General features: G+C 37.3%; 2 protein-coding genes across 2 annotated transcripts; one reads left to right on the plus strand and one right to left on the minus strand.

The window, feature by feature from the left end:
* The first annotated feature begins 432 nt into the window (after positions 1 to 432).
* Positions 433 to 8,941, plus strand: LOC137984883 (solute carrier family 52, riboflavin transporter, member 3-B-like). Its single transcript, XM_068832207.1, has 3 exons — positions 433 to 1,529; positions 3,222 to 3,409; positions 6,827 to 8,941. Exons 1-3 carry the CDS (start codon positions 479 to 481, stop codon positions 7,016 to 7,018), a joined length of 1,431 nt encoding a protein of 476 aa, XP_068688308.1. The 5' UTR covers positions 433 to 478; the 3' UTR covers positions 7,019 to 8,941.
* Positions 8,942 to 9,193: 252 nt separating this feature from the next.
* LOC137984473 (dnaJ homolog subfamily B member 11-like) lies at positions 9,194 to 14,025 on the minus strand. The gene is made up of 5 exons (XM_068831644.1): positions 13,956 to 14,025; positions 13,376 to 13,433; positions 10,936 to 11,047; positions 9,799 to 9,958; positions 9,194 to 9,607 (listed from the first exon to the last, which is right to left on the minus strand). The coding sequence occupies exons 1-5, from the start codon at positions 14,023 to 14,025 to the stop codon at positions 9,552 to 9,554; spliced, it is 456 nt and encodes a 151-aa protein (XP_068687745.1). The 3' UTR covers positions 9,194 to 9,551.
* Between the last annotated feature and the right edge of the window lie 836 nt (positions 14,026 to 14,861).

The raw sequence follows: 14,861 nt of genomic DNA on the forward strand, positions 1-14,861 counted from the left end.
GCTGAACTCAAAGGCCCTGGCCGGGAAGCTCATTATGATTTATATTGTTTAAGGGCCCCTCTAGGGGTTTTGTTAATTTTTTTGCTTCGCTAATTTAGCTTTTTTGTCATGTACAAATTAGCACCACTTTTTGTTCTTCTTTTTTGCAATCTTATATATTTTTTTGACAGCTGTCACTTGGTATTGTGTAATTGTTAGCCCCTAAATCTTATTTAAGTTTCGTTTTTATTCAAAAGTTGTCATAACTGAAGAAGGTCTTTGACCGAAACGTTTTAGTAAATTTTTAATTTTTTAACTTTTTAACGTCAGAAGTTGTCCGTCCTCGCTTCCTTTTTACTCACTATATGTATATATATATGTCCTCAGGAGGACAAACAAAGACATTCCAAAGGCAACTAGTTTACGCTCATGGAGCGTCTAGTTTTCTCAGTGAGTTGCAGAGACCTGGGTTGAACTGTGGTCACTTACTGTAGCTGACATGAAATACAAACCAAAGCAAGGAGAAAACATGGGGTCCGAAACTGGCGGTATGCAAAAGGCAGACGTGACTATCGTAACCTCCACATGGAAGGAGTTTTTCTGCAAAAGAAAAATTTCTTGGCCAGTATATTCTCTAGTTGTATTGTTTGGCTTGGGCTCATGGATTGCTGTGAACGGCTTGTGGGTCGAGCTTCCTGTGTTAGTGAAAAATGCACCCGAAGGATGGAACCTTCCATCATACTTAGCAGTTATTTTCCAACTAGCCAATGTTGGTCCAGTCATTTACTCCATAGGGAATCACTTCTTCCCGAAAAGAGTGAACGAAAAGTCAGCAATCACTTTGATCATTATAATGGGAGCTGTGTCATGTGCTCTGCTTGGATTTTACTGGGATAAAACCAGCTCCATCGGTGGCAGAAATCACAGCACTGTTCTCTTCATCCTGTCATTCTTCCTGGCCATAGTCGATTGTACGTCATCCGTAGCTTTTTTAACTTTTATGTCGATCTTCCCCTCATCATACATCACAGCCCTGTTCGTTGGTGAAACCTCCAGTGGCCTTCTTCCGGCTTTTGTTGCTCTTGGTCAAGGCATAAACAGTGGCAGCCGAAACCACAACTCAAATGTTACCAATAATTCTTCGGGCATTTCTATCCAAAATGCCAAAGATGACGGATTGAAGTTCGGTCCAGACGGATTTTTCTTTTTCCTTTTCTCGATAATGGTTGTATGTGGACTGGCATTTCTGGCTTTGAACGTTTTACCAATAGCTAAAAGACAGCATGTAGGGACAATCGGTCAAAGAAATCAACCTAAAAGAGATTGTCACATTGAGAGTGATCCACTTGTTGACGATTCTCTCAACGCAACACAAAGTTTTCAGACATCTGATGAGACGACCTACGACGAGCCAGCAAGGTGTGAAATCACGTTACCCATTGTTTACTTGCTGTTTATTCAAGGATGGATAAATTGCCTGTCAAATGGCGTTCTTCCATCAGTCAGTGCTTATGCCAGTGAGCCCTATGGCAATGAAACATATCACTTAGGTAAACTCAAAGTTCGCTATTCAGTTCTCTTTTAAAAAGGCGAGTAGTAAGAAAATGTTGGCTCTACTTGGGTAGCCTTACCCTGGAATCACTATAAATTAAATACTGCCACACAAAATAACCACGGCTGCACATCGCTCATTATGAATGCATACATGGTGACATTTTTGATCAGTTAAATTGTAGTTCCGTAAATTGCAGTGGCATCTAGAAAAGTTGAAGCCAGTATTTTGGCACTTGTCACTTTCTGAAATCCCAAGCAGAGAGGATAATGGTTGTGCTCCAAGCCACCTTATACTAGTGGACCTGTGATTAACTTCCTTATCAATAAAGGGAAAAATTACTGAGCGCTGATTGGCTGAGACAGAGGGCATTTTTTCTTAATCGAGGGCATTTTTGGTAATCAAGAGAGGGCTTGATTACTTGATCCTGATTGGTTAATTTTGCCCTTTATTGATAAACAAGTAATCGCATGAGTCCTCGTACTATTAAGGATTAATTGCACTTGTGTGTTGGAAATTTTCCAAATTGCCCTCGTCGCAAAATTTCCAAAACACTCGTGCAATTAATCCTTAACAGTACTCGGCCTCATGTGATTACCTATACTTATCACATACGGGGCAAGATTACCGAATGCTGATTGGCTGAGACGGAGGGCATTTTTGCTTAATCACGAGGGCACTTTTGGTAATCAAGAGGGCATGATTACTTGATCCTGACTGGTTAACAGTTGCTTATCCAGAGCAAGCGAAGTTACAAGACAATCTTCTTCCAGATTAAACTACTTTTTTGTCCACCTATAAAATACATTTTAAGCGCCTTTTCTGTTGACAGCAATGATTTATTGAAGTGAACTTTAACCAAATGGGAGCATGTCCCAGAACTGCTCTGGCTTCCCTCAATAATTTTGCCCTTTATGTGATAAGCATGTAATTGCAATGTGCCCTCGTGCGATTAAGGATTAATTTCACTTGTATTTTCAAAGTTTTCCAAATTGCCCTCGTCGCAAATTTTCTGAAAAGTTTGAAAATACATGTGAAACTAATCCTTAATTGCCCTCAGGGCCCATGCGATTACATATACAAAAAGGGGGTGGATATATTCTCCTTGTCTTTCAATGAAGGGCCTTCCAAAAGTAACAAGAATCTACTTACCATAAACATTTCTATATGCTGGGTGTTTTGCGATGAACTGGTATTTCATCTAAGTTTGGGTGGTCACCATGCATTGTCTACTGTCCCAATGGGCCTCTAGTATCCATCAAGTTCCCATAGGTGATATAATTATGCCGTTTTCTTCATACTAGGTTTTCTGTAGGTAGGGTTTGCAATAAAAGAAGTAAAGAAAAGCAACCACATTTAACGTCGATAACTCGTAACAGCAATTCAACTGACAAACCTGAGGTTGACAGTGCCCTCATTTTACTTCCCCCTTGACATCAGTGCTCCGTTTTACGGGTATTTAAAGCTACTTGAGCTACACCGAACGGAAAGAAGTCGAAACGAGGATGTGAGATCCGGGAATCGAACTCAGGACCTCTTGCACCAAGGTCAACTGTGCCATCGTCGCTCCTCGCAATGAACTGAAAGTTATACTTTTTTGGTCGCTTTTCAGCAACTCAACAAGGACTTCTGCTAAACTGAAAGAATTTCTTACCATGGTTTCTGTACTAATGCTCAATTTTTTCCACAGTTGCAACTCTTTCCAGCATAGCCAGTGCTCTGACTTGTTTTGCTGCACTATGGATTCCATGCTCTTCCAATAAGATTGTGACCATATTATCCAGTGTTTACACAATACTTGCAGGTTTCACTTTAGTGTTGGCATCATTGAGTCCAACTCCACCGCTTTACAATACAGCTCTTGGCAGTGTGATAATAGTTAAGTATGCATTTGTCTTCATGGTGCATAAAGGATGTACAATGTATGAAACCTTTTGGTGTGATTTTCTGTTTTCTGTTTTTGCTGGGCCATCAAAATTAATGAATAGATTATTAACCCATTGATTCCAGGGGGTGAGACTAAAGGAGGCTCAAACCAGTTTGAACACTGTCAACAAACTGTACTATTTGAAAGGATTGAATCTACCAACCATTTTCACTTAATGGTAATGTTATGACGCCATATGCAGGGCTGTCACTAACATTCTTGATGTAGGTGGGGAAATACAACAAAATAGCCAGGGATTCAAGGTGGTGTAGTGAAGTCTTGAACATGCCAGTTTTATATCAAAGTAGCCGGGGATATACAAGTGGTCCTGGAAAATCTCCGTCTCCCGCCGCTTAATGACAGCCCTGCATGTGAAACACCAATAGATGCTTAACAAGATGCACTCATTAATGACGTAATAGGTTACCATGGCAACAAAAGAGCCATCTGAAAACACCCTAGATTTTGTCTTTAAACGAATGTGCGGCAAAAAATTATTTTTATTGCTGGAGATTGATTAGTGGGCAAGGATAAATTTCTGAAGAGTTTAAAAAAATTATCTGGAGCAGATTCATAGCCATCTACACAATTGAAAAAATTTTAAAGTTGCTCTGAATCCGCTCCAGAGAATTTTGCAGAGAGTTCGTCTTAGCCTGCTAATCACTTTTCAGCAAAGAAAAAAATTGGGGGTCACCAAGTTTGTTTTTGAGATATAAGCACTTAAATACAAAATATAGGGCATTTGTGGATGGTTCTTTTGTTGCCATGGTAATTTATTAAGTCATTTTAATATGTGCATCTTTTTAAGCAATTATAATTTATTGGTGTTTCATATGGTACAACACCATTGCCATAAAGTGAAACAGTGTTGTAGAGTTCATCTTTGTAATAACACATTCCCTCCAAAGTTTTGAAACCAGTTTGAGCCAACTTAAGACTCTTTACTTTGTCTAACACCAGCAGGTTTTACTTCGTCTAACGCCAGATGATTTTACTTGTCATTGGGGGGGAGGGGAGGGGAGGGGAGGGGAGGGGAGGGGATTCAGGAGGTCACATTAATCCACTGACTCCTGGGAGTGAGAGTTAAGAGATTTTTACTGTCTAATGCCATTGGAGATTTTACTCATCAAGAGGGGGAGGGGGTGGGGGAGGGGGCTTCAAGAGGAATTGGGTTAAGAACATGTAATCTCCTTCGCTAGTCATATCATCCCTACCTTTATCACCCTGGAACCTTAGGGTGGTTTCCTTTTGACAGAACTGACCAGCCAGACCAGGCATTTGGAAGGTTTAACACTAAAACGCCTTCAAATTAACACTCTTTGAGGATGATATACACTCCTCTGGAAGAAGACGAGGGGTTATCGTGCAAGTGTTCCTTGAAATTGTTGGATTTTCTTTGCAAACTGACAGGTCTGGCCGGCCAGTTCTGACAAAAGGAAAGCACCCTAAGGTTCCAGGGTGATAAAGGTAGGGATGATATAAGACTAGTGATGACATCAAGCTTCTCTCTCTCGAACGTTTTAAGGAAAAGTTTAAGCCAGTTCTTATTGCTAAATATTAATTGCAAGCAGATTTACCAACACTATATTTTTTCTGGCTTCCATTGTTAATACAGGCATGTTAGATTTCTTTTGTTTTTCTTTTTCTGCTAGCTATTTCTCAATGTTTTGTGTAATGTGTGTGCATGTTTTTGTATCCTAACCCTTTAATATAATCATTTATTTACAACCTGAGCAAGGCTGCCCTATCTTTTTAGCCCTTAATTAATGGTTACTATGGGCAGCCTGTACTCCTTCCTTCTTTTAAAGGAATATATATATATTATATATATATTATATAAACACCAATGAAATACCACGTGCAAAAACATGATATCTTCACATGTGAATAGGTCACTGTTGCTATGGTTACATATAAAAATTGCGCTTTTAGATGCCTTTCGTGAAAGGATTTAGTATTTCATTGGTGTTTATATAATAAATAGAATATTACATGACCGCTTCGAGATGTGAAAATTCTCTTCTCGTGTTGAAAAATATTTTACTTGTTCGCTTCGTGAATATTTTTCAACGCTCGAAGAGAAATTTCGTATCTCCACGTGGCCACTTAATACCCTCTATATATTTTTTAATCAAGTAAATTAACGCAGGTACAAATAAAGGTTGTTGTTGTTCAAATAAAGTGCTTTACTTGGGATAACTCTTGGCCAGAGAATAATACTTATATTCATGCTTGCACATCAGGAGTGGTTTCAGAAAATAGCCATACTCATCTTGATGTGAGGTCCACGTTACCTTAAGTCCTCATTGATTGGGCAAGAAATGTTGACATCAGTTGCTTACTGTTTGATCGGAGTGGGATTTGGATGATTTACTTGTTTGTCCCCCTAGTATTAATTTCCTTAGTATCATTCAATTTCCTTATCAAGAATATACATGAAAAAAACCACTTGATTCTGATTGGCTAAAAAAGAGCACGGTTTACGTAACACCATACAAATTACAAATGCAAGTCTCCAAGTTTACAGTTGAATGACTTTTTAATAGTTTTGTAAAAGTTTGAATTTGGTTGAGACAGATTACAAGGGTTGTTTAGTACAGATAATCTCATGATTTTGAGTGCAATTTGGTGAAAACAAGCCCAGTAGATTTTTTCTGACTAGCAAACTCTGGACTTGTGCAATTTGTAGTCTGAAAAGTTTAGAAGTGTACTAAACAACCCTTGTAATCACTTCTAAACTTTTCAGACTACAAATTGCACAAGTCCAGATTTTGCTAGTCAGAAAAAATCTACTGGGCTTGTTTTCACCAAATTGCACTCGAAATCATGAGATTATCGGTACTAAACAACCCTTGTAATCTGTCTCAACCAATCAGTTGAATGAATGTCAAAGAAAATTAACGTGCATGCTGGCAAAATTTCCCATGTTTTTGATTTTCTGTCTTCCTTTTTCCATGTATATTATTAATAAGTAATCACATGATTTCTTGTGTTATTTGGTATAAATAAGCACTTCTAAACTGTTCAGACTACAAATTGCACAAGTCCAGATTTTGCTAGTCAGAAAAAATCTACTGGGCTTGTTTTCACCAAATTGCACTCGAAATCATGAGATTATCGGTACTAAACAACCCTTGTAATCTGTCTCAACCAATCAGTTGAATGAATGTCAAAGAAAATTAACGTGCATGCTGGCAAAATTTCCCATGTTTTTGATTTTCTGTCTTCCTTTTTCCATGTATATTATTAATAAGTAATCACATGATTTCTTGTGTTATTTGGTATAAATAAGCACTTCTAAACTGATCTAATCATGAGATTATCTGTACTAAACAACCCTTGTGTTATTTTTGTTTTGTATTTTCCAGATTCTTGTCAGCATAGTTTGTGGTATTCTGGTCAGTTACACCAAGCTGTCAATCTGTACAACTATGCGTAACCATGGCTATAGAGCATTGTTTTGGTGTGGTGTTAGCATTCAAACAGGTTCCTGTGTTGGGGCTCTCATCATGTTTCCTCTTGTGAATATTTTGAAACTCTTTCACCAAGCCAAAAGTTAGTAGTTTTTAGTATATACCACGTAAGTGAATGGTGCATTCCGCTCATTCTGATTGGCTAACTTGAAGGTGAATAGCATTGGTTACCGAGGAGCAAATTTCATTGATAACTTAGCTGATTATTCAATTTGTGTGGTAGACACTAAGACAATAATAATTAACAATTATTTACTGAGGTGGAGGTGGCTAGTGGTGGATATTTACCACCGACGACACTGAGATGAATAGTTGTCTTATTATATACTAAAACAGTGACATAATATAGCACAAAAAGATGATTTTAACTTATTTTTCCTCTAACAATTACAATACTTTCTGCCGCAAATCCCACGGAGGTGAATAGCAAAGAATATCCGGAGTTTGAGCAGCCAATCAGAGCACGCTTTAAACGCCATCCACTGTTTTAGTATATAATGATAAATTTCTTTTTATTCACATCAGTGGAAAGTGGTGGATATTTACCAAGCCACTATTCATCTCCCCTTCAGTGACGGCAAGTGAAAAGAACTTTTTATGAATTTATGGAAATACTGATTTGAGGTAATTTCCCAGAAGTTAAAACTAGCAATAATATTTATACGATTTTTTTGGCGGAAATTTTGTGAGGTGGTCCTCTTTGTAGAGAATATCAAGGAATGCAATATGTGGGGGGTCCCAATGACCTTTTTCTAAAGTGCTACTATGACGAAATTTGCATCTTCCCTATCTTAGCCATTTTGGCACATAAACATGTAGTCTGTACGAGAAGAAGAATGCTGTTTACCATTTTCAAATATCTCTTTTTGTTCTGGAGATATTCAAGTTTTTTTTTATATGCAAATTAGCCAAGTGATGATGTCATAAACCCAACCAAATTTTGATCAAGTATGATTGAGAAAGATATCTCAGCCAATTTGTATCAGAAATACTTTGTTCTTTGCATTAGGATTCTAGTAGATGTGTTCCACAATATGAGCATACCATTTTTGTTACCATGGCAACATACTGGGTTCCAGACCTCCCTGATTAATATTAAAGGCTATGCAGGCCATGCAGGCCACCTTTGGCGTTCTGTTTTGATATTTGCAAATGGTGCCTCATCTGCATGATCCTGCCAGCATATAAAGATGTTAGGTCGAGTTTGTGGCCTTGGTAAATGTATTTCTAGCCTGAGATCACCAAAATATTGAAATCAGGTTGGAGGGGACTGGAAATGAGTGAGTTGCCATGGGAACCAATTTCTTTACAGTCGTAGGTGTGTTGCCTTCAGAAATATTAGCTCACCAAGTTTCAATGGTCTCTGTTGCAAATTGATCGAGATATTCTTGATGTTCTATCATCAGCCTTCTCATTTGCATATTTTACACATTTTTCAAACTTAAATATCTCCAGAACCAATGCAGATATTTCCAAACGGTAAACAGCGTTTTTAATGTTTCATGGTACTCTATGTGTTACACCAAAAAACTCAAGGGATAAAAATTTGATCACAGTAGCACTTTAAACACTTCAAAAACTCATTAATAATTAATGACCTATTAAAACACTAATAAAACGTCATGTACATGAGCTTTATATCCTGATAAAACACTCCTCGTTAGTTTTCTTTATATAAAGAATACTAGAAAGTCATAGCTTGTTTTTCTTGTATGCTAATATTCTCCTCTCAAAGTTTGAACCATTGTTCTGAGTCCAGAGGCTTGACACGCTTTTTGTGGAATGTTTTTGAAGTCGTTCAAAAAACTCGCAGCACGTGTTTTATCACTTCTAAAAACCCTTGATAAAACACTGCTGCGAGTTTTTTAAACATTACTCAAAGGCTTTAGTTATACCTACTTTCATGGGTCAAGAGCATGTGTTATTCACAGCAGCAACAGGACAGATAAGTAGTAAAAGGTTTTCACTTCATTTTTTAAAATGGGGAAATAAAAGAAACAGAAGACTGAAGTATTGGTGGGTTTTTTCTATTTGATTTGCTATAAAGTTTCCATAATCACATCGTTTTTACAATATGGACAATAAAATTGTCAAGAAGAAACATTTTCTGATTACTCTGTCTTTTCTAAGATCATTTCATTTGTAAGAAGCTTGAGCTGCCTGCTCTACAGCAAACCAACCAGGTTGATGATTACTATGAATTTAAACTACTAACCCCTGTCTTTAGCATTTTGCACTTAACTTACTCATTACTCTTTAGCACACATGGCAGTTCTTTTTTTATTTTCTAAAATTCCATTTATGTACAAGAGCTATCCAAAGACAAACATAGAAAAGTCACATGAAATACATGTAATTTCACAATTATTGTGCTCAAAATCGTAAAGGGTCTAAGTTTGGTCATAAAACAAGACAACTTTTCTAGGAGTCAAATGAAAAATCCTTGGGTGACCCCTGTAAAACGTCAATTGAAATAATTATATCTTAAAGTTTGAAATACATGTATTGCCAAAGGGGTATCGTTTTGTCACAATTGTCACAAAAAAACATTACCCATGGATGTTTAAATTAAAAGATGACTAAAATTTAATTTGTTTGGACCAATACATGTAAATTATTCCTATAGACCATTATATGTCTTTTGTTGAGGATCCTGTTTCAAAATATTCTTGAGAGCTGCAAACAAAAAAATCCATTTCCATCAATACAAATGAATTATTGACCATACCTCAATCATTAATGATTACTCAACAAAATGCAAGGCAATGCTCAAAAGAAGTTGACAATACCAGTCTATTATTATAATTGCAAATGTACTGGTCAAGAAGACATTTAAGTATGGGGAAACAAGGAGCTTCTGTACCAACCTTCTTTCTCATTATCCTCGAAACTACCTCTCGGAAACTCAACATCAAAAGTGATGAAGAGATCTCCTTTTACATTATTGTTTTCATAATTTGGCATTCCTTCCTCTTTCTTTTTTATTCGTGCTCCAGGCCATGTGATCTTTTCACGCACTACATGCACCTGCAGAACAAAATGTGAATCACGGCCTAAGACAAAACTTTCCAAAAACTGTGTAGGATGCTGCCACTTAATGTTTCAAACTATTGATTGTTCTAAAGAAAGTGAAACTACAAAGCGTGTCTTTCTCTGCATTTAGTGTATTGCTACAATTGCCTTTCGGTGCGTACAGCTGCACAGTAATCACATTTTCCCTTTTGCCATCAAAATGTGTTTTTCTTGGCATGCCCCTGTTCAAAATAAGTACTCTTTGTCCAGTAAGCACCCTCCCTTGGCAGCCAGGAGAATCTGTATAGAAGTACAAGATCCCAAGCACTTACATGTACATGTAAGCACTAGACACCAGAGTCGTGGGAACAAAGAATGGATGAAATTAAGAGGCAATGACTTCATTGATATGGGACAATCTGTCCAAATTTATACATGTACCATTCAAATACATTCATGTACTTTAACCTCCTTCAGTACCACTCAAACACAAGAGAATTAATGCAGGGAATGGAACAGTGGTGAGAGCACTAGCCCCCCGCCAATGTGGCCCGGGTTTGATTCCCAGAGCGCTAGAACGACCAGACACTTAAATAAAGGTCTTTTCCTTTCTTTCCTTACCAATGATCAAACAAGTTTCTAATGCGTTGAAAACGAACAGTCAATGTGTTCGTTGAAACACACAAGTTTGCCCACTAGTATTTTCCCAACACATCCTCCCTTTTTTACCTATTTTGACACCTCATAATTTTTTGTTACTCAAAGAACTAAAAAACCAACTACAAACTTTCAATAATTATTAACGTGTAAAATGCATTTATATGTATTGTGAGTTGCTTCAACTGGACTGAAATCTTTTAATGAAACAGAAAATTCATAAAGTCCCATCACAGGGCTTTCAAATTCATCCTTAGCTGCACATTTCAGTGTAAAACATGTCTGCCGGTAACACAAAACCACGAATAAGGGCCTCAACAAGGAAGCAGTTTTACCTTATGTCCATCTAGATGAAGTATGTCCATTTCAAATCCATTTAGGGCATCAAATAAAGTTATTGTCACATTTGTAAACAAATCGTCTCCCTTCCTTTGAAATCTGTCATGTCTGTATAGGCACGATTAAAATGGTGTAAGCAAGGTTACTGTAATAAACTATTACTTAAGGCATTACTGTGGAGATATGGGTAAGGGAAAGGCAATGTTAGTATCCAGAGAGAAAGACTACAGTGGCACTGATTAATAACTCAAACAGTATTACTGACTGTACAATGTACATTGTGTATACATTTCTTTTGGCAACACGAGTGATTTGTATGGTTAATCAAATGGTGACGAGTGCAATTAGGGAATAACTTCATGCACGTTTTGTCTAAATTCAAAGAGCCTTTAGGCGAGGGAAATTATTTTATTTTGGACCAAACTCAACACTAGTGAAATTATTCCCTAATTTCACAAGTATACCTAGGCTCGATTACCAGTCGCTGTTTCAGAAAATGAGCCATCCCTCATTCCCGAAATTAGGTGAGGCAGTGTTAATCTCCGCCAATCAGAAACTTGCCTGCACAAATCGGTCTGGCATAAATTACATTTTTTGGCTGCGGAGGTACAGTGTACAGTATTCTATGACCCGTGCCTGGTCGAGATTTAAAAATTGCTCACAATTCTGTGTGTCATTGACAAAATTTACTCTTCCTTATTTGTTCCAAATTGCACTCGAAATTATACGATTACCTATACAAATTTCCTAGCAATTATTCTGCAAACACTTTGCAGGTGTCAACAAAATTATTTCCACACGTAATCTGAAGGATGCAAGAGGATTCACTAATACTCTGTTCACTTTGTAACATCTCAAGCACTGCCTTTAGAATGGAAATTCTTAAGGGGAAATACAAAGACAGCATATTTTCATTAACAAAACTGAAGTAATATTTAGAGATTATTCAAAAGCTGCAGATTAGGCCAAACCAGTAAAGAAATCACCCCTCCTTCATTCAAATCCTGTCCAAAGCTTCTGGACAGCCCTCCATTTAAGACAAAATAATAGAATAGAAGATGTAAATATAGCCTGCTCCAAGCTTTCACACAGTGGAGAATGGCGAGATGTGAATGCGCCAGCAGAAAAGGGGACAGGGAAATGCAGGCAGAGGATGAGCAACAGACACTGTTCTAGTCCACTCCTGTCCTTGTTTCTTATTAACCCTCATTTTTCTGCTCATCCTGACTAATTATTGCATGGAACAGGATCATGATAATACATTCAAATTGACTTAAGGAGGCTCCCTAGAGTTTTTGGGGCCGCGTGCAAGCTGGGAACTAGTATGGTGTGAAAAGCCTGAATCATGGGTGTTTTTCTGATTTTTGTGACGTCATACGTGTTGTGACCAAATCTGTAAAATTAACTGCTAATTTTCTCACAATCCCTTTGGTAATTTTACATCACATACAGTTCCTATCAAGTATGTGTACCTTACAATTATTTGTTAAAATCTCTCAGAGCTAATCGAAAATATTTAGGAAAATGACAAATTACAGAATATTGGCAAAACCGTTGAACAAGTCAACCTTGACTTTTTACCACTTCAAAATGTCAGGCAATTGACCGAATGCAAAAATGGCCGCCAACAAATTATTCTTTTGTCTTTGTGTTAATTAGCCTAACTAGCCTCATTCACACGCGTAAAATTGAAAGAATTTGAGCTGTAAAACGAGGCTAGTTAGGCTAATTAACACAAAGACAAAACAATGATTTGTTGGCGGTCATTTTTGCATTTGGTCAATACCATTCCCACAACAAGGCAGAGACTAAAAGAAATTCACCGAAGTAAAGTATAAACATTACAGAATTTACATGTAGGCCGAAAATAGGAATATATCTGCCTGTCATAAGATGTGATGTTGTAAAAAAGTTGACACCATATTGGTTAGTCTCTACAGGCAAAACTGAGAGAATTAATTAGGTTTCCTTTTGTAATTTGTGCCATGCAGTGAGGGTATTTGCAAAATACTCTGCGGAGCCACCTTAATACGAAGCTTGTTCAAAGGCCATAATTTTGATGCCATGAACAAAGATGTGGATGAATGACTGCTATAAATTTGAAGAGCAATTAAAATTATATGGTTTTCTTTTTATGTACATGTACAGCTGTACATGTGTATTTGTGTCTGAAGCCCTTAAAGAGAGCTCTCAGTTTGGCTCACATGTAGGTAACTGTGGATAAAAGCAAAATGAGATTGAGAACCAAATGATTACAGATAATTTAACATGATTTTTCCCCAAGTAACACCCCAGTGATAGTTTTAAATGTTTATCCTCTTGCATAACTACAGGTTTTATTGCACCAGAAAAAAATGTGTCCTTGCAAACAACAAGACTATGTTTAAGACATATGATTTTATTAGAGGCTCTTCACAAGATACATTGTAACATTACCTCAACTCTCTCATCATAAACTTCAAATCACCAGGTTCACCATCGATGTGAGGTTCACCTACAAATCAACCAGGCCAAATATTTTTACCCATTCCAAAATTTATAAGAAGATTCATAACAATCAATTCCACTATAAGATACACAACTGTTTGGGTCTTAACAAGGTGACATTAAGAAACAAGATTTGGCTTTGTGAGATGTTACATCACTTATACAGTACATTCTTACCCACTGAAGTCACTGCGCAGCCTTAAGCGCATCACACAAGAGTGACCCAATTTTAATGAAGGCAAAGAAATATATCCAACCCATCTCCAAGGGAGGTTGGGAGTGTCAAAACATAAACAAATTGCAAACAGCCAGTTGGTTTACTTTTAAAGACAAACTTCCAAACGCAACCTTGGACAGTTAACTGAGGCTTTTTGCAAACATTGGGCCGTGAAGCACTTACATTTCAGAATGAACAGCTATTGGAGGGTAATGTGAAGTGCCAGTTTTCTACCCATGTAAACCATGGTGAGCGTTAGCCCTACACGTACTGATGGTTAGGGCTAACAACCTAACGCTCAACATGGTTTACATGGGTAGAAAGCTAGCACTTCACAAGGACCCTCCAATAGAGTGTTGTCATGTGACATCACAGCAGCCATGTTGGTGTACCTGAACAATATAATGGCGGCCATGTTGGTGTACCAACTAATCCTCTGGGAACTGAGCTGTATTATCATGCAAATGTTTTCTTTTGAAAAACACTCTATAGTTAATTCTGAGGCTTTTATAGCTAGACTGTCTATTAATTTAAGTAGCCAGTTGTACAGTTTCAACTAGGTAAAAGGTAGGCATGCTCTTTGGCAGTAATGAATGAGGCCTCAACAGATTTGGCCAATGCAGATGTACATGTACATTATAATCTGAGATCTAGGAACAAGGTCTTTATGTCTCTCATTCATTTACAACAAGACCAATGATTTATCACCTTGAAAACGACCCCCGACTTACAAAGAACACGAATATAACTATCGCAACCATGAATAGGTTACTTTTAGTACAGTCACCCCAGTCCATTAACCATATTTTTACTGATGGGGCAGTAAAAATCTCATTTGTCTTCAATAATATTAAGTTTAGTGAAACATTTAGGAACAAAATACTCAGTGATTATCAAAGTTGTTGCAACGATGTTTCAAATTGAGACTCCATGTCATCATTATTCAGCTGACAAGCTAATTAAGTGACTAAGTTGATGAAATAATTACATGCAATATATACATGAGAGGGTTTGTAAAATATTAAAATTTCAAGGGAATATATCAACTTCTCACAGGCATACAATTATATTCATTGACTTGGTTACTTAATTAGCTTGATAATGATGTCTCTCAAACAACTTTTTCTTTCCATTTTTGGTTATTGTGGTTCCAGAAATCAAATCCAAACCCCCCCCCCCCCACAGAAGACATTTTGATTTGCCACCCCCCCCCCCCCC

Source organism: Montipora foliosa, chromosome 14 (genome assembly GCF_036669935.1).
Source record: "Montipora foliosa isolate CH-2021 chromosome 14, ASM3666993v2, whole genome shotgun sequence".
NCBI classification, from domain to species: domain Eukaryota; kingdom Metazoa; phylum Cnidaria; class Anthozoa; order Scleractinia; family Acroporidae; genus Montipora; species Montipora foliosa.

Excerpts from the sequence above, each read along its gene's own strand:
- LOC137984883 (XM_068832207.1), top strand. The coding sequence starts at position 479 with ATGAAATACAAACCAAAGCAAGGAGAAAACATGGGGTCCGAAACTGGC. Across the intron at positions 1,530-3,221 it reads CAATGAAACATATCACTTAG|TTGCAACTCTTTCCAGCATA; the intron begins GTAAACTCAAAG and ends TTTTTTCCACAG. Across the intron at positions 3,410-6,826 it reads CTCTTGGCAGTGTGATAATA|ATTCTTGTCAGCATAGTTTG; the intron begins GTTAAGTATGCA and ends TGTATTTTCCAG.
- LOC137984473 (XM_068831644.1), bottom strand. The coding sequence starts at position 14,025 with ATGGCTGCTGTGATGTCACATGACAACACTCTATTGGAGGGTCCTTGT. Across the intron at positions 11,048-13,375 it reads TTTATGATGAGAGAGTTGAG|ACATGACAGATTTCAAAGGA; the intron begins GTAATGTTACAA and ends GTGCCTATACAG. Across the intron at positions 9,959-10,935 it reads TTCATCTAGATGGACATAAG|GTGCATGTAGTGCGTGAAAA; the intron begins GTAAAACTGCTT and ends TTTGTTCTGCAG.